Genomic DNA, 19,108 nt, shown 5'->3' on the forward strand with positions numbered 1-19,108 from the left:
GGGGGGGTTGTAGATGCAGCACAGCCCGCAGTGTGTGTGGACTCACCGTGTCAGATCACTGCAACATCAGATCTCTGGCAGCTTCTCCTCCGGGGATCCGGACATTCCATGCACTCAGCATCTCCCTTCTTGCAGCATCATCTCCCCTGACTGGGCTCACCTCTCCCTGCTTCACTCCCCCCTCCATCAGCAGGTTGCTTTAACTTCTCCCCTCCCACCCCTTCCACCAGCCCACCACCTACAGAGCAGACAGACCTCCTTCTCCGGGTCCCCCTCTTCTCCTGTCACCCCCTCCTCTGACAGGGAGCTCCCCCATGTGCCAGCACTGCTCCCTACACACCTCACCATGTGCTGCCTGCAGGGAGGGCAAGGCATGAGGGATTGGCACATACAATCGTGAGACTGATATAATCACTTCATACACCGGGTCCCCCTCTTCTCCAGCCACCTCCACATATAGAACCCCCTCTTCTGCTCTGACAGGGACCCCCCATGTGCCAGGACTGCTCGCTACACACCTCACCATGAGCTGCTTTCAGGGAGGGCAAAACATGAGGGACTGGCACATACAGTCGTGAGACCGGGTCCCCCTCTTCTCCAGCCACCTCCACATATAGAACCCCCTCTTCTGACCTGACAGGGAACCCCCATGTGCCAGGACTGCTCACTACACACCTCACCATGAGCTGCATACAGTCTTGCTGCTATAATAATGACCTCTTGCACTGAGTCCCCCTCTTCTCCTGTCATCCCCACCTATGGCACCTACTCTCCTGTCCTGACAGGGAGGAGCCCCCCCCCCACCTCCACACAATGTGCCATGAGTGTACCATACACACCTCACCATGTGCCCCCTGCAGGGAGGGCAAGACATGAGGCAATGCACACACGTACACTACATAGGGTAATACTGACTTCCTACAGTGGGTCCCCCTCGTCTTCTGTCACCCACACCTATGGCACTTCCTCTGCTGCCCTGACAGGAAGCTCCCCATGTGCCATGACTACATTACACACCTCACCATGGACTGCTTGCAGGGAGGGCAAAGCATGAGGCACTGCACACACAGTCCTGAGGCTTATGTATTGACCGTCTTCTCTTGTCACCCCTATCTATGGTGCCTCCTGTCCTTCCCTGACAGGAACCCCCCATGTGCCATGACTGGACATTACACACCTCACCATGGACTGCGTGCAGGCTTTTACAAGTCAGGCAGGGCAAGGCATGAAACCATGGCACACACACAGCCATGCTGCTGATATATTCACATTCCAGGGCAGGAAAAAGTGGCATAAAGTGTATATTTAGAGGCAGAGACAGCTGGCAGGGGACGGGGTTAAGGGTCTGCTAGCATTCTGGAATGATCATTGAACAACTGTGAGCTATCGTGAGGGCTCGCTTAGGCCTCTTTCACCCGGGTGTAAAGAGCAGACAGTTGTCATGTGTTAATAAAGCTTTACAAATGGCAAATGCCTGTTCTTCACATGAATAGCGAATGGTCTAATAAAAAAAACAGCGCAGTTGCGTCACTTCACGTGACATCATTACAACTTGCAAAGCTTGCCAGACACCTCCATTCATGTCAATGGAGGCTCACCGTGAATGCGTTCTGAATACTCCTAAGGCATTTGACACTTGTTTGTGGAGCGCTGCGGCAAAGCTCTTTTCCTTGCCCCTCCCCCCCCATCAAAAAATTACATTGAAAGCTTCAGAAATAATTTATCGTCTCTGAAATGCATCCGAACCACAAACTAATGCTATAGGCCGGGGCTAGGCAAGCTCAGGCCCTCCAGCTGCTGTGGAACTACAAATCCCATGAGGCATTGCAAGACTCTGACAGCCACAGGCATGACTCCCAAAAGCAGATACATGATGGGACTTGTAGTGTGCCCACAGCTGGAGGGCCAGAGTTTGCCTACCCCTTCTATAGGCATTTCCGAGACTGTTCAGCCCGTGCGAAGGCTGTGAGGTATTTTTTGGGGCTTGCCCTTGGTTCTGAGAAGCAATAGCTGACACTGGGGGGTCTATTTATAAACAAATTGCAGAGTTATTGGCCCTGCAAGTTTCTGTAAATGTTCATTCTGTGCAAATGGATGCGCAAAACAAATAGTATTTTCGAATGTCATCTTGTAATACCGCATTATGGCCAGTAGATGGCGCTGAGTAGCAAAGGAAACAGGTATTTATTTCCTATGCTTCTCAGCTCCATCTTGTAATTGAAAGTATATCTAAAGCCAATGCATAGAGTAGGCAATGATAAGAACTGTCAGTTCAAGGGTCAAGCTCTTCTGCAGGAAAAGTCAATATTTGCATATACCTTCAGCTTCCTCCATCTCAGGATGAAGGATAAGCTCAGGTTCGAACCTGAACACAGCCTCACATGTTCCAAAGTTGAGCTCCTCCTCCTTCTGCTGTCGCTTAATCAGCTGCGGACGGGGAATGCCCTGGCTGCAGCCGCACATGAACAAAGGGGCAGGATGCAGTGACATCATTGACCTTATATGGCCTCACATGGCTATATTTGGTGAAAGACATTGACCTTATATGGGCATGTGGCTATATAAGGTCAACACAAGCATCCTGCCCCTTTTGGTTATGTGCAGCTTCAGGACAGGGAATGCCCCAGCCTGCTGCTGATTGGGCAGGGGACCCCCAGGAGCTTAGGTTTGGACTGTGTTTGGTCGGAACCTGAGCCCATCCTTACTCAGGATCTACAGTAGGGCTCATTCTGACAAGGGAAGCTGTCACAAGAAAAATAAGTGAGCTCTCACTGCTGGATTTCTATACAAATAGGGATGTTATGTAGGTGTCATGCTGATCCGGTGGCTTCACTACATTCTAAATTACTGAGGTGACTCGCCCATTGTCTGTATTTGTTCTATATTGCTGAATCAGAGATTATTGAAGCCACGGAGACAACTATTATTTTTGGGGCGTCAGCAATGGCAGCTTCGGGGCCGATGATCGGGACAGGACCATCCGATCCCACAAGATCTGCGGATGAGCAGGATACGACCTCGGTGTGCTTTGACACATGTATCACCATCCGCCCTTCCCTATGCAAGGCAAGGTTGCCTTAGTGTAAAAGAGCCGCACCCTCCTGTATCCATGTAGTGTGGGGACACCACCTCTCCGCCTGGGGGAACAGTGAGGAAACCGATCCAGAAATCCCCGATCTTTAACCCTTTCCGCTGTAAAATATCTGCAGACATCATCACAACTGCCAGAGCCGGAAGTCATTACACTTTAATATCAATCCGTGGATTATTTATAGTGGGCGGTATGAGAAGAAGCTCAGACTGGCCCACTAGAGGTCCAAACAACCTCTGGGGTGCTGTCTCCATTCCTTGTCATGCTTGTCCTTGACATCTATTTGCACATAGATACCTGTGTAGTCTGTCTTTATATTATACTCCTCCAATCAGGCTTCACCGCATTGCACGGTGCACAGGGAGCTGGCTGAAAGGAGGAGAGAGCACAGGGTTGACTTCATTGGTGTGCAGTAAGCAAAATTAAAGAAGAACATCAGGAAAGAAAAAACTTACTCTTGCAGCGGGCCTACCCCCTGCACTCCAAGGGTTACGTGCTCGGACTGTCTTGGTGAATCCCGGACAGGTGACAACCCTACTCTCTTCCCCTCCGCTCCAGCTATGAAATCTTCCTCCGTGTCCTCACGTCTAATGCAAATCAATGGACCTGCATAAGTCAGGACCAAGGATTTGACTCCCCTAGACCAAAGTAAGCACTGAACCCTTGCAGTACGGAGGTAGCCCCGCTGCAAGGGGAAGTTTTTTCTTTTCCTGGAGTTCTTCTTTAAACTCTACAAAAGAAGGTAGGGATTTTTTTGTTTTGCCAGAAAGGACATGCAAAGCCTCTTCTGCCAAAAATCTTCTTCCTCTTTTCCCCCAGCAATGTTTTATTTCCTGTGTATACTGTATGGTGCATGTCATGCAGTCTGCGGTATCAGCTCGTTCCCAGGGGATGATGTAACTCCTGAGGATATGGCAGAAGTTGCCACCCAATAGCCAGCGAACAACGCCGTGGGACCTGGATGAATCAGCAGCAGGGGGTGCAGTGGTGACAGGTGCCCGGACCCGTCATTGGACAGTACAGAAGGGAGTAGGTGTGTGCCATAATCTGCACGTATGCTACCTAAAGGTCGAGGGGTCATGAGACAGCGATCTCTGAGAACTCCTTATTTTATGTAATTCTATAGCAGGGGCAGCCAAACTTAGGCCCACCAGCTGCTGAGGAACTACAAGTCCCACAAGGCATGACAAGACTCTGACAGCCCCAAACATGACTTCCAGAGACAGATGCATGATGGAATTTGTAGTTTCACCACACCTGGAGGGCCCCAGATTTGGGGATGGGGACTGCTGCTCCCACACAAGGTGAAGCCACCCGGGTCCAACAACTCCCTGCACACTGATCCAATCAACAACGCTGCTCAGATAGCATGGTCATTGTAGATTGGAGCGCTGTGCAGGAGACCGCTGGAGAACCCAACTCCAACTGGAACATTTCAGAGAGACGATATGGTTTTTATCACTCTCAGGACAGGAAATGGGGAGAAGTCTATTGAACAGGATCATAGAACCAAAAACATGTTTCAGTAGAATGAGGAAGGGTTAACTCTTCCTACAAAGTTTTGTTTGCTGTCCGTGCTTCCTGTTCTGGTGACAACCGCTCCCCCATTTCAACCTCCTCAAGGACAGGAAGTGAGGGAAAATCTCCCCAGTGGGGTCACAGACAGCAAACTAATCTGACCAGTTCATTTTAGTTTTAAAAGCCCTCCCTGCTTTAAAGTCCGTAGAGACTTCGGAAGGTGGTTGGATACAGGGGCGTCCCGAGGCCGCCGTGTCGTCATCGCGCGTGCACGTGTCGTCATCGCGCGCGCACGGGCATCTGATTGACGCCTGCCGGCGGCCATCTTGGTGATAGACGCCGGCAGGGAGAGGAGGGGACGTTCATCCGGCGGAATGAGTTATGCCGCTGGGTCCCCTCCTCTCTCCTGACACTGGGTAGTCCGTCTATTTAGAGGGGGTGACACCAAAATGACTGTCAGTCATTTTGGTGTCACCCCTGCAATGGTGTTACCCGGGTGCAGGCCGCACCCCCTGCTCCACCCTTGTGACGCCATTGGTTGGATACCCTCAGACCCCCAAACACTTGATTGCTCATCCCGGCCAAACATACTAGTTTATGTCAATGGAGAAGAGGGAGGGGCCATTGTTCACAGAGGAGTTCTTCTTTAAGGTACACCATTTGGTGCTGCATTGCTCACAGTAGCTCCTTCAACTGTCAGTGCCCATTACCTTGTGCCGCCTGATCACTATCATCCGCCTGCCTTTAAGCAGATTGATAGGAGAAGCCACTGCTAGTTTGCCCCCCTGGCACTGTTGGGGAGTAGCAGAACAAAAGGTCAGGTTGGCAATCAAACATAGTGAAATCTTTAATTACACTGAAATCCACAATAAATAATAATAGGATTGGGTCACATTTTCCTCTGGTACCAGTCATGCCACCAAGGCCGTGTGATCTATGTTGGGAATACAACTGTATACACTGATTTCTATGACTGACATTCAGATATGTAGTATCGTCTTTTGAGCTGTAGATGGCGCTGCAGTGCAATGTTAGTCTCTATGATTACTCATCTATGGTATACACAGGAAGTTACGTATCTCTATGTTTCCTGTATCATGCTGTATTCCTGTATACATACATGTAACGTCCTGCTGAGCAAGTAAAAGGTAAGGCAGCATTCCTCAGGATCTCAGTGCTTCACCCAAACACACAACCAACAACCGATAGGTGGGACAAGCTTGCAGCAGGGCGAAGAACTGGACCCATGTTATCATGACCACATCGGCTTATTACATTGAGTGGGAAAGTATCTCTTTCTTGTCATGAATTAAAAAATAACAATATACCTGTAGCCTGTGAGCAGTCTAGCATAGGCTAAGATCACATGGCTACCAGGAGCATTGTGGGAGTGTGAAGTCATTACAGACTGCAGAGAGTTTTCATTTCCAACCAGACAGCCGCTGTCTAATTTGCATTGAGATAATAGTAAGATCGGCATATGAAGAGAGAAAATGTATCTGCCCCCTGGTATGGAAGATGAGGAGACAGGGCAGGGTTCAGTCATTTAACAACAGACAAACGAGCAGGGCTGACACCAAGTCTTGACATTTCAGTCCACGAAAAGGCTTGCGGTGTCATTACACAAGGAGCTGAGGGCATTGCTGGCAGATCAATAGGGATTGTTCTGTACTTGCCGGGTCCTTAAAGGGATAAAACATGGGAAATCTGCATGTATTGTAGAGATGTGCAGAGGCCCCAGACGTACAGAGGCCCCAGACGTACAGAGGCCCCATTCACACTTGCAGATGGAGCAGATCAAATGAGTCTGACGAATTCCTCGGTGAGACTTCTGCTGCGGGCCCGAGGTGCCGTACAATACAATGGCATCTGTCATCACCTGCAGCTGATCGCATATGTTGTGATTACCTGCAGATGATCACGCCTGGACGCAGTCTGCAGTAGCAGCTGTTTGTGTCTACTATTTTCCACCACGCTGCAACATGCGGTATTGCGGCCAGGAGGTGCGCTGGGTGCCATTTAATGAATGCCAACGCAACAGGACAGGAAGTGGAGGCAAATCTCCCCAATGGGACACAAGAAAAGCTGATGAGAGTTATAACCATCTTTCCCACCTCAACCTAACCACTGAACCATCACATTCTCAAACAATCCATCCCCACACAGCTTTCTCCTCATGTATCACTTGCCCCTCCCTTTTAGATTGTAAGCCCTCAGGGGCAGGGCCCTCCTTACCGTCTTGTCTTGTGATTGTAATGTCTTCCTTATATTGTAAAGCGCTGCGCAAACTGTTGGAGCTACATAAATCCTGAATAATAATAATAATAGTCCTCCGTTACTCTATCCAACACTAGGAAAAAACGTTTTGGCTTCAGTTCTACTTTAAGGCCCCATTTACACTGTCACAATGTGAAAAGTCCTTGCAAGTTTTTGCCGACGCTACCATGCGTCAGCCCACTCATTTCAATGGCCGGCTGCACGCGACAAACGCGGTAAAGAGGCTCATGCAGCTCATTTCAGCTGCAAGCTTCCCGTGTTTTTTTGACTACTTGTATGTGCTCATTGGACACACGTCCACACGCGGGCAACAATGCGTGTTTTACTAGCCACGTTTAGGGTGCCATTAACAAGTAATGGTATTGCGAGTGCGTTGCGCGTTCTTGATGCGTTGTCTGAAGCGCACATTCATGTAACGCGGAGGTGATAGCCAGGATAGCTGTAATCTGACGGACATCTTGTGTGAGTCTCCGGGATGTATCACCCCCTCCGGTTGCCTAGTTTCCTCGCTTCCCTTGAGACATATTGATTGCACATTCATTATTGATCGCACATATATTAGTGATCAGCACTGCTTGTAACCTTATATTTTATTTACAAGGTCACCACCAACCAAAGTCACCTGACTAAGCATCCTGGTTCCATTAAAACTGGGGGGAGGATATAGGGAGCTTGTGGAATACAGTCTTCATATATACAAAGCTACCATTGGACTGTGCAGGCCACCATCCAAAAACCTGCAGAAAAAAAAGAGGAATCAGCCTTGTGCTATGTAATCTGCAGAGAGTCTTGTGACTCTGCACGGCAGCTTTTTCATCTGAGATATGGAAAAATGAAAAAGCAAATGATTACCCCGTGTCTCCATTTCTGCTAAGCCTATCAAACGTCTTCAAGAAAAATACAGCAAGTCCAGTTGCCTTGACTTATTTTTTACAGATATACCATGTGACCTGGATGAATGAGAACCATCACAGACACATCTGCACAGCTCTAGATCGGGGGAACATAACATCTCCTGTGGTTTGGTCTATGTAAGCTGAGCTGACATTTCATTTGCTGTAGTGACAGGGGGTCGGCACTGACACATATCCCCATCCCCTGCACTGCACATTGTTCTCCCAGTGCAGAGAAATGAGCTAATGTGATAAATGATTTAAAGCTGAAACTCCTGACACAAAAACTTTGAATTAAATATATTCCACAATAGCCACAAAGGATATAAATCCCCCAAATGGCTGTGCAAACCCAGATATTATTTTGTTGAAGTAGCAGTGACCTCATCTCTGTGCTCTACAAAGCCTGAACAGAGAGCAGAGCTGTGGGAGGGACTCAGCAGGCCCCACCCACCACGGAAACCATAGCCTAGAAGAAGACGTGTGCTGGATCACAGATCCTTGGGTCTATGTTGGGCAGCGCCGGAGAGGAGGTCAGTATTGCAGCCAAAGCTGCATTTGTTATTTTTGAACACGCTGGGCTACCTATTTTTTCATCTTTTTCCTACAAAGGTGGAGTTGCGTTTTCCTTAATAGCCACAAAATATATATATTGACTTTGTGCTCATCAAATGCCTTTGCAGAACCTTGTATAACTAGCTGGGACACCATTACTGTGCTGCAGATAACCTGTGCATAGGACAAAGCTGTGGGAGGGGCCCAGCAAGCCCCACCCACCACAGAAAGTAGAGGAGGGGGGCGGAGACAAGACCAGTCACCCTGCACAAGGAGAGAGATCAGCAGTGACCGGTCTTTATTACAGGAAGTCTCACACTGGATTACTGCACAGATCTGGAAGAAATACACAAAGCTCACCAAGATTGAAGGAAGAATACACATGACTCTTGTATATGGATGGACAATATTTTATTATCCTGGAGCTCAGCTTTAAATATAAAGATTTGTAGATCAGCCACTAGATGGAGCCGGGGATGGCTCAGTACAATTACTATGTCCATGTCAGGGTACATAACAATCTAAATAAAGGTGCCCTGCTAGAGAATAGGGCATATACTCATCTCCCTGGTGGTCTAATAAAGGTGCCCTGCTAGAGAATAGGGCATATACTCATCTCCCTGGTGGTCTGTCTTATACCTCCCCCTTTTCCATTCTGTACCTGCCCCCCCACTGTGGTTCCATCCTCCAACCCCTATATCACTATAGACCTCAGCAGTGATATATGAGTTGGAGGATGGAACCATAGGACGTGGCGGGTGATACAGGCATCTAGTACTCCAAGAAGTGCTAAATGCCAGAAGAGAGACTGGCGAAGGCTGCAGCAGCAGAATGGATGGGAGGCAGGAGACCCGGGCTGTCAGAGAGGTCAGGATAAGAGCTCTTCTCTTGCAGCACAATGTTATTTGGATTTTTATACCCTGATAGGTTCACTTTAACAACTGCTGAGATAAGATATTAGCTTCATTGGGAGTGCATTGTTTTTAATGAGTCAGCTGACTCACAGACTTGCATTGTGAGAAGGAGCAGTAAAGCACAACCATTGTGTAGCCCTGCAAAACAGGAAGCAGAGTAGTGAACGCGTAAGTATGGCCGCCCCCTATGTACATCTATAACTAATAATGATACAATTCTAGTTATGAAATCCCTGATACTGATAATATTCACCACATTGTGCAAAATAAAAATGGCTTTATGCCGTCCCTTTAAATCGTGTTCCTATGTAACTGTGTCCGACAGCCAACTGAGATGAGTGTAAATAATCACATTACACACAGAGATCAACTGTGTCTCCCCGGCGCTGTCTTGGCAGCCCCAAGTGAGACGTGGCATCCCATGCCCACCGCTTGGCTTCTATACCATACGACACACAACTCTCTGCTTGGCCAAACCAAAGATCCCCGGCGCAGGTCTTCCTGTACACGGATCTTGCAGAGCCCGAGAATATTTTCGGCCAGGATTAGGCTGCTCAGCGCGCAGAGGCGAGCAAGGCACGGCGAGACAATAAGACAGCTTTTCCAGGAGCCCCATGGTAACAGGGCCCAACAATGGCCACAAATCCCGGGCTTTCAACACCAGACATGTCCTGCATGCAAAAGATACAGGAGCTGGCACAGAGGCCGCAGCCCATAATGGCGCGGTCGTGTGACCGATAACAAACTGCATAACCCCACATAACCTCACAACAGGATGGGCAATAAATTCATATATGAAAGTCACGTTGTGGTTTCTCCCACAGAATAACTTCTAGTACATTAAAGGGAGCTGAGCACTACAAGTGCCAGGGGGCCTGTGCAAGAACCTAGAGCAAACCCGTGCTTTGTCTATGGTGGGAAGAGCAACAGGTTTGCCTTGACCCCCCCCCCCCTTCCCCCCAACAACACATAGGGCAGGGGTACGCTACCTCAGCACTCCACCTGTTGTGGAACTACAAATTCCACGAGGCATTCTAAGTCTCCGACAGTCACATGCATGACTCTCAGAAGCAGAGGCATCAGTGGCGGAACAAACGCCATAGCGACCCAGGCGGCTGCTACGGGGCCCGGGGCACAGGGGGGCCGGCCAGGACATCCCCCTGATGCAGTGCCGGCTGCCTGGGTTGCTATGGCATCTCAGGCTGCTGGCTGTCACTGGCGGCTGTGAGGAGGAACACACCACTGTTCAGATCAGTAACAACCTGTCAGTGATGTGTGCAGTGGCGCGTTCCTCCCCACAGCCGCTGCTGAGGCGGTGACAACCAGCAGTTTCGGAGGAGGTGGCTGGGCCCGTAGTCGGCAGCAATGGAGGAGGCGGGGCCCAGTGACTGAGGAGGCGGGGCCCAGTGACTGAGGAGGCGGGGCTCAGTGACTGAGGAGGTGGGGCCCAGTGACTGAGGAGGTGGGGCCCAGTGACTGAGGAGGTGGGGCCCAGTGATGGAGGAGGCAGGGCCCGCCAGCGACCGTGGAGGAGAAGGAGGCGGACAGAGGATCGGGGCTGACAGGTAGTAGGGCTTGAGCGCCCACCTGAGAGTGACCCTGCAGAGCCCACCATGGTGGGCACCATAGAGAGTCTATGGTGGGCACGATAGAGAGACTATGGTGAGCTCTGCAGGGTCACTCTCGGGTGGGCTGTTTTGGTTATCAGGTGGGCGTAGCTAGAAATCCCAGGGCCCCCTACAAAATTTTGCTATGGGGCCCTGTGATTTCTAGTTTCGCCCCCTGAGAGGCATGATGCAAATTTTTATTTCAGTGCCACTGGAGTGCTGAGGTTGCCTACCCCTGGCATAGGGGTTCATTTACAAAGGTTCTGCAATATCACCCCTAGATGGCGCTAACGAGTATAGGAATTTTCTGTGCTCATCAGTGCCAAGTAGGGGCGCTAGTGTTGTGCGGAGGGCATGCTGGGAAGAACTTTTATAAATGAACGCCATGGTTACTTTTTGTTTTCCCTCCGCCGCTCTATTTCGCCAATGGAGGAACAGAAAATACCCAGTACTTCCAGGTATGGAGGAGCATTACTCATTCCATGTGACAGTGCTGGGCCAATCACAAAGTCCGGTGACACGGGGGAAGCCCAAAGCCTTGTATTAGCTATAACCAGAGTGACCTAAAGCTTACACGGCAGCAGGGAAACTAAGGGAGGGTGAGTATGAGCTGCCGGGGAGGGGAAGATGAATGCGAACTTGTTTTTGTGCTCTGCATTGGAAAAACACAGGTTTGCATGACCTGGCTGGTGAAAGATTGGGCTCCATGTGTGCCTAAGGAGGTGGGAGGAGGCAGCGCAGTCAGCACCAGCCTGTCTTTAGGGATAGTGAGCCTGTAAGTGGCTAGGAAAATGCTTCTTGACACTCAACTTTCCCCAAGCAGGCTTGGCCAGGGACCATTGGCCAGGATTATGGAGGTGCCTACAAGCCAAGCTGGCGAATATTAGCCAAACTAGCCCAATGTCACCCTCTTTATACTGCATGTCACTGTAATGCAGCCAGACTTTATATACAGTAATACATATCATGCGCTTTACTGGTGGGCTTTGGGATGTGTGGGCTCTCAGGTGGGCTGTGCAGGGTGTCAGGTGGGCTGTGCAGGGTTCAGGGGGGCTGTGCAGGGTGTCAGGTGGGCTGTGCAGGGTGTCAGGGGGGCTGTGCAGGGTGTCAGGTGGGCTGTGCAGGATGTCAGGTGGGCTGTGCAGGATGTCAGGGGGCTGTGCAGGGTGTCAGTGTGGGGTCTCAGGTGGGCTGTGCAGGGTGTCAGGGGGGCTGTGCAGGGTGTCAGTGTGGGGTCTCAGGTGGGCTGTGCAGGGTGTCAGGTGGGCTGTGCAGGACCCCCCCCAGGAAGGTGCTGCCCAAGGCAAACGCAATAAAAGCCTGATGGGCGTCTATCACCTCCACTCTGTCCAACACTAAAAAAGACGTTTTAGCTAGAGCTAAGGGCCCACGCGGAATGCATTGCACTGTTGTGCGCAGACAGGTAACAGTGCTGATGCGCCGACTGCGGAACTTTGCACTGTTTCCTTTTTTTTTTTACTTTATTGAAATGTCACAAGCGACATTTTACATTTTATTAATTAATATCGGCCACAGCGCAGTGCAATCGACATTTGTGAACTCAAATAAAACTCGAATAGATAATTTATAACCGAGGATCACCATACATGTTATACTCCATACTGTACAATCAACGTTAGATAGAATTAGATTTACCAAACCTATGTCATATGAGGACCTACCCAATCTATCCAATCAATCTATATCCAGTCACACCGGCCCTGGCACTACATGGTTGCTGGTAGATCTATAGGAGATTGTACAATCAGATTGTAAGGTTTGTGCCGAGCTTAAGTATACAGAAAAGCATACTACAAATCCTCTCCTCTCAATTTTGATTTTAAAACATCAATTTGTCTTTCTTCTATCAGATTGTACAGTACGGTTGTGACATTGGCCATCTTAAGAAGCCAGCACGTGATCCAACTTGCCGGCAAACGCGAGGAAACGAAATATCGCTCTTCTTCAGAAACCGCCTTTAATCCCATTTATTTGTATTAAACGGACAAGAAAACAGAAACCCCGTGAATTGTACTCACCACCTCTCAGGCTCCACGGCACGTGTATATAAATGTCACAATTTTCTCTGTGTCACCGCCATCTCCTCGTCCTCACTACAAATAGCGCCGGACGCAGAAGGAACCTATTAATCTACAATAAAAAGTGGGAAAGGTTCTTTTTTTCCCCGTCTTACCTTTCACATGGAGCGGCCTGCGTCTCCCGGCTCCCTCCACCTACTTTCCTAGCGGGATATAAATAAAATTCGGCCCTTTTTTTTTCCCTTTAACACAAAAATCTCCTTGTTTGGGGCCTGAAACTGGATCCAGGAGAGGAGAGAGGAACAGGCAAGTCATTCTCTCATCCTCCTCAACCTGGAGGGAAAAAATCCTCCGTCATCCATACACACCATCAGCACACACACACACCTACACGGAGACGACTCAGCCAGCATCGTGCGCCTGCAGGGAGAGGTTGTTGCCCTTAGCAACCAGATTTTTTTCCTTCCCATTCCTCCATAGTGCTCTAGGAAAAGGTCTAGTGCTCTAGGAAAAGGGCAGAATCTGAATGGTTGCTATGGGCAACACTGTGCTACCCTATAGGAAAAATTAGGCCCAGTATGGCCAATGTGGGAACAGGGCCGGCCTTCGGCCTTTAGGCGCCCTGTGCGAAAAAGCTTTACAGCGCCCCTCAGTGACCACACCCTTTAGTGGCCACACCCCCAGTAACCACACCCATTTATTACCCATATTTTTGGTAAAATATAAAAAGCGGGGTCACGTCCGGTACATAGACACCAAACATGTCATGCTTTAAAATTGCGCGCACCCGCGAAATCGCAAAAAATTACCATGCCAAATGGTCCACAGGGAACATTGGACCTCCATTATTACATTAAAGCAATAAAGCTAAACCATTTTGGATAGAGAACAGGAGGGTTAGAACCCCCAAGGGGTATTTACTGCTGTATGTGTGTCCCCATCAAAACTGGAGTGGACAGAACATGGAGCAGTTACCCATGGCAACCAAGCAGCTTCTAATTCTCAACTGATTTATCTTGGTGTGATTTTTGTTTTTACATCTCAAAAACCTGGTATGTTTACAGGGGTGTGTAGACTTTTTATAAGCACTGGCATCCTCCATATCTCTATTATGACCTGTACTATACATTTATCGGACACCAGATGGATAACTTGAGACAGATAAAGGACAGTGATGGTAAGTTGTGTAGGTTTAGACTGCAGGAGCACTGTGATGGGTGGAGCTGAGAATTCCTGTGTTGTATTACTCACAGACCAGGATCAGGTGTTCCCAGAAAACCAGACTACTGACCAGCATATGAATATTCTAGGTACATGTGCAGTAATATTTTACCTGCTTGTAGGCCGAACATGTGGCTCACTTTACAAATTCTTTAAGGATGGCATAAGATTATTATATGAATTCTGAAACAGAAAGACAACACATGAGGCCATTTTGTTCAATTTTCCTGAAAATGTTTATTATCAAAACCAGATTTTTTTTAAACAATATTTACACATTATATTCATCCACACGATAGATTACCATAAAACACAATGGAGGGAATTTATCAAAACTGGAACACAGAATCTGGAGCAGTTGCCCACGGCAACCAATCAGCTTCTCTCTTGATTTGCTCAACTAAGATTTGAAAATGAAAGCGAGAAGCTGATTGGTTGCCATGCACAGCTGATCCAGATTAGATACCTTCCCCTCTCTGTACTGTGATTTCAACACAAATCTCCATGATGCTTTTTTATTTGCATCAGTTACATTTGCACTAATTGTTAAACTTTTATTCCCAGAGATTGTTGCCTTTGCAGAATTTTTTTTTAAACATTTTGCTAAACCTCTGTGCCTCAGTGTTGCTTATCCTGAGACGGCGGGGACACCCTGAGGCCTTGCTCACACCAAGCGCGTTCCAGGAGCAGAGCAGTTAGATACCGGATCAAAACTGCGTCCAATGTATTCCAATGGTATTTTGGGCTCTAGTTCACACTGCAGCCTTCAGTTACAGAGCATGTAAAAAAAATGCAGCAAGCCCTATTTTACCTGCTCTGGAACGCATCAAAAACGCATGCAAACGCCCTGGAATGCACTGAAAGCCCATTTTAAACAGAATTTTTTTTTTCTTTACCAAAAATGGCCCGGAACGCGTCAAAAACGCGGCACAACCCACTGTGCAGAAACTCATGCAGATCTGGTCTGCATTTGGTGTGAACAAGCCCTGAAAGCTAACTGGTATTACAAAGTAAAAAAGTATCCCCGGCAATGCTTGACTGCGTAATACGGCCACAGTCACCTAAACAGTTCTGTTCTCTCTCCAGATGTCATTTTTTTTTAACGCGTATCACTGCCGGTGGGTTGGGACCTTACCCAGGAAAGACATGATATAAGCTGAAAAGGCGATTAAACCGTGAGCAAAAAACGTGCTTCGGAGGCATTTCAAGATAAAATCCGGGGAAACTTTTATTAACCCTTGCAGTGGGGCTACCATCGAACTACAAGGATTAACTGCGCTCATTAGTAACCAGTGCGAAGATATTGGCAGCTAAAGCTATTTGCAAATCTTGTCCTTTTCCTTCTTAAAGTTCTCAGCTTGATCCCACCTGTTTAGCCTACTGACCCTGACCGATGGTCCTGGTATAATGATGGACAACCTCACTGACTGATAGGGTGTCTCAGGAAGCTGGAGGTATTGGGGTCACACTGACTTCATACCGGCAAGTTGAATTTTGGATATAACAGCAGCTGACAATAGCACAGCATTCTCGCCACTGGATGGAGCATAGGAAATCTCTATACTCCTCGTCTCTAATTTAGATTGTAAGCTCCTTGAGGGTAGGGATTGATGTGAATGAGTTCTATGTAAAAGCGCTGCGTAAATTGTCGGCGCTATATAAATACCTGTAATAAATAAAATAAATCTAGTGGCGAGAATGCTGTGCGAACGGAATTCAGCCATTTTATGTTGGGGTGGATGATTTCTAAATAGGGATGCACCGATACCAGTATCAGTATGGGTGCCTATCCCGATATCGGAACTTCCGGTATCAGGAAGCTGGGTGGTGAGTCATTACCCGCCCCCCAGCTTCCTGATTGGCCGGCTCCATGCTCCCTCATCACCTGATTGGTCGAGAAGCTGGACAATCAGGAAGCCAGATGGCGAGTCATTGATCGCCCCCCCCTCTTCCTGATTGGCCAGAAAGTCGGCTCCATGCTTCCTCGTCATCTGGTGACGATGGAGCATGGAGACGACTTCCCGGCTAATCAGGTAGCCGGGCGGCGAGTTATTGCAAGCCACCCAGCTTCCTTAATGGGACTTCCAGTATTGGTATTTGGCATCGGCGAGTATCAAAAACAAAACAAAAATATCGTTACTCGATACTGACAAACCGATATCGGTGCATCCGTATTTATACGTCAACCTGTAAGTCCCGTTCACACCTCAAAGCAAAGCGCAACAAAACACTCAAGACAAAGATCCCATTCGTTTCTATGGCCCCTGTTCACACCCGAGTGTTTTGTTGCAAGTAGAAAATAGCTGTCATCAAGGAAACTGGGCGGCGTGTAATGACTCCCCGATTAGCTGCCAAGCCAGCTACATCATCACCTACATAGATCACAAGGAAGCATGTAGCATGTAGCCTGCTTTCTGGCCAAGCCGGAGGGCGGGTAATGACTCCTGATAGGCCAGCTTCCCGACCAATCGGGAAGCTGGGCGGCAAGTTGAGCAGCTTCCTGATTGGCCGGGAAGCTGGCTCGATGCTACCTCGCCACCAGGTGAAGTATCAGGATGGGCATTGGGAGCATTTATTTTTTTCAGGTATTTACATAGCGCCGACAATTTACACAGCGCTTTACATAGTTGCCCTCAAGGAGCTTACAATCTGAGGTCCCTATCTCACACGCATACATACAGGGCCAACTTAGACAGGAGCCAATTAACCTTCCAGCATGTCTTTGGAGTGTGGGAGGAAACCGGAGTACCCGGAGGAACACACAAGCACAGGGAGAACATGCAAACTCCTCGTAGATAATGACCCTGGCCGGGATTTGAACCAGGGACCCCCAGTGCGGCTAGGCAGAAGCACCAACCGCTACACCACTGTGGGGGGGAGCAGTGTACTGGATTAGCCGGCAGGTTCTGGAGGGGAGGTCAGTACGGCAGCTTCTCAGGAGCGGATCCACTAAAAACAAACATTCTCCTGGTGATAGAGAATTCCAGATCAGCTTCATGTCTGTTACGGTAAAACCACAATCTTCTTCTCCAGCTTCTGCGGTGGGAATAGATGAGCTCTCATGATGGAGTCCAGTTCCTCCAGGCCTAGCTGGGCATGAAGAACACACACCGAGTCCGCCTCGCACTGGACCACAAACTTCAGCAGGCGGTACAGCTCCAGGAGAACGTCACGTAACACCTAGAAGAAGAGAAGACGGGAGGAAAGTTTCTTTATTCTATTAGGACTACAGAACACCTCCCCTTTATGTTCTAGAGCAGAAGAGGTGGGAGGAAGTATTTTGTAGTTATTTTCTTTAGTCTGTTACATGTGGAGTAATCTAGGATTACACCTGGTAAGTCGGACTTTTATAAACCTCTATATTGCTTAATAGACTAATGTTTCTTACCGTAGAACATTATTATTGAATTGTTTCTGTAGTCCTATTACAATTCCTGTCCTAGGGTGACGGGAAGTTAGAAGTTTACTGGCTTTCTGGCATTTGTTTTTTTTTTGCACTTATCAAACAGATATAACAAAATGCTTCCAACGGTGTAGTAAACAGACAAAAAATGGAGCAGATAAGAGAAGTTCATTGTTACGGTCAGGGCCGGAGTAACATAGAGGCTACTGGAGAGCTAGCTCCAGGCCCACCACTGAACATAGGTCTGGCTGGCCCGGATCTCCTTGGTATGTTTGATGGCAAGCTAAGCGGTCAACCTGAACACAACCAGGCAGAGGCACCGGCAGTTGTCTAATCAGGCATAAGAGGCAGCCACTCGCTGCTCCCCAGCCTAATTAGAGAGCCGCCTCTGCTGCTTCTAGGGTTGCCACCTGTCCGGGATTCACCCGGACACAAGATGTCACAATGTCAGGGGGACAGGGGCAACCACGGGGTCCTGGTGTTCCAACTTGAGTGCACGGAGGAGGCAAGGGACTCGGAGGGACACTGGAACTCAGGGGACAAGAAGTTACTTAAAGACAGGGTGCAGATAAGTCTTGAAGGTCACACTCTCATGGCTGTCTCTCCTCTCTCTCCTGGCTATTTCACCTCTCTCTCCCCCTGGCTGTCTCTCCTTGTTCTCTCTCCTGACTGTCTCTCCTCTTTACTGGCTGTCTCTCCTCCCTCTTCACTGGCTGTCTCTCCTCTCTCCTGACTGTCTCTCCTCTCTCTCTCTCCTGAATGTCCCTCCTTGCTCTCACCTGGCTGTCTCTCCTCTCTCTTCACTGGCTGTCTCTCCTTGCTCTGTCCCCAGGCTGTCTCTCCTTGCTCTGTCCCCAGGCTGTCTCTCCTCACTCTCTCACCTGGCTGTCTCTCCTCTCTGGCTGTCTCTCCTTGTTCTGCCCCCTGGCTGTCTCTCCTTGCTCTGTAACCTGGCTGTCTCTCCTCACTCTCTCTCCTGGCTGTCTCTCCTCACTGGCTGTCTTTCCTCTCTCTCCTGGCTATCTCTCCTAGCTCTGTCCCCTGGCTGTCTCTCCTTGCACTCCACTGGCTGTCTCTCCTTGCACTCCACTGGCTGTCTCTCCTTGCTCTCTCACCTGGCTGCCTTTCCTCACTCTCTCCTGGCTGTCTCTCCTCTCTCCCCACTGGCTGTTATGTACTAATGGTTCAAGAATGGGGGAGGGGGGTTAAATATTTCACATTTAAGGGAATTTAGGGCAGGGGTAGGTCAAATCCAGCCCTCCAGCTGTGGGTGAAACTACAAATCTCATCATGCATCTCCCTCTGGGAGTCATGCCTGTGGCTGACCGTCTTACAATGCCTAATGGGAGTTGTAGTTGCACCACAGCTGGAGGGCTGGAGTTTGCCTGCTCCTGGTTTAGAGTTTGGGAACTCTTTTCTTTCTGCTCCTTCTAAAAGCCAAAAGCCCAGCGCCAAGAACAACGGTACCATGGCCTGGATTCAATGTCCATCTCCATTCCAAAAGCTTGTCACTTGTACCTAGGAAGCTTTCAATGTCATACATGGTGATCTCAGAGAAGACCCGGGTCCTGGCAATGTGGGGGCGGTTAT

The 19,108-nt window shown here is 48.9% G+C and overlaps 2 protein-coding genes across 2 annotated transcripts in view; both read right to left on the bottom strand.

The window, feature by feature from the left end:
* The window catches only part of HAS3 (hyaluronan synthase 3), a 20,159-nt gene extending 20,053 nt beyond the window's left edge, over positions 1 to 106 (bottom strand). Inside the window, exon 1 of the mRNA XM_018557333.1 lies at positions 47 to 106. The gene's annotated coding sequence lies outside the window, so the exon portion shown is untranslated. The remainder of the gene's footprint in view (positions 1 to 46) is intronic.
* Positions 107 to 17,118: 17,012 nt separating this feature from the next.
* TANGO6 (transport and golgi organization 6 homolog) overlaps positions 17,119 to 19,108 on the bottom strand; it is a 55,725-nt gene continuing 53,735 nt past the window's right edge. The window contains exon 18 of the mRNA XM_018557332.1: positions 17,119 to 17,295. Within this exon, the coding sequence (XP_018412834.1) occupies positions 17,119 to 17,295 (177 nt within the window). The remainder of the gene's footprint in view (positions 17,296 to 19,108) is intronic.

Source organism: Nanorana parkeri, unplaced genomic scaffold (assembly GCF_000935625.1).
Source record: "Nanorana parkeri isolate BGI_ZX_2015 unplaced genomic scaffold, ASM93562v1 scaffold280, whole genome shotgun sequence".
In the NCBI taxonomy this organism is placed as follows: Eukaryota; Metazoa; Chordata; class Amphibia; order Anura; family Dicroglossidae; genus Nanorana; species Nanorana parkeri.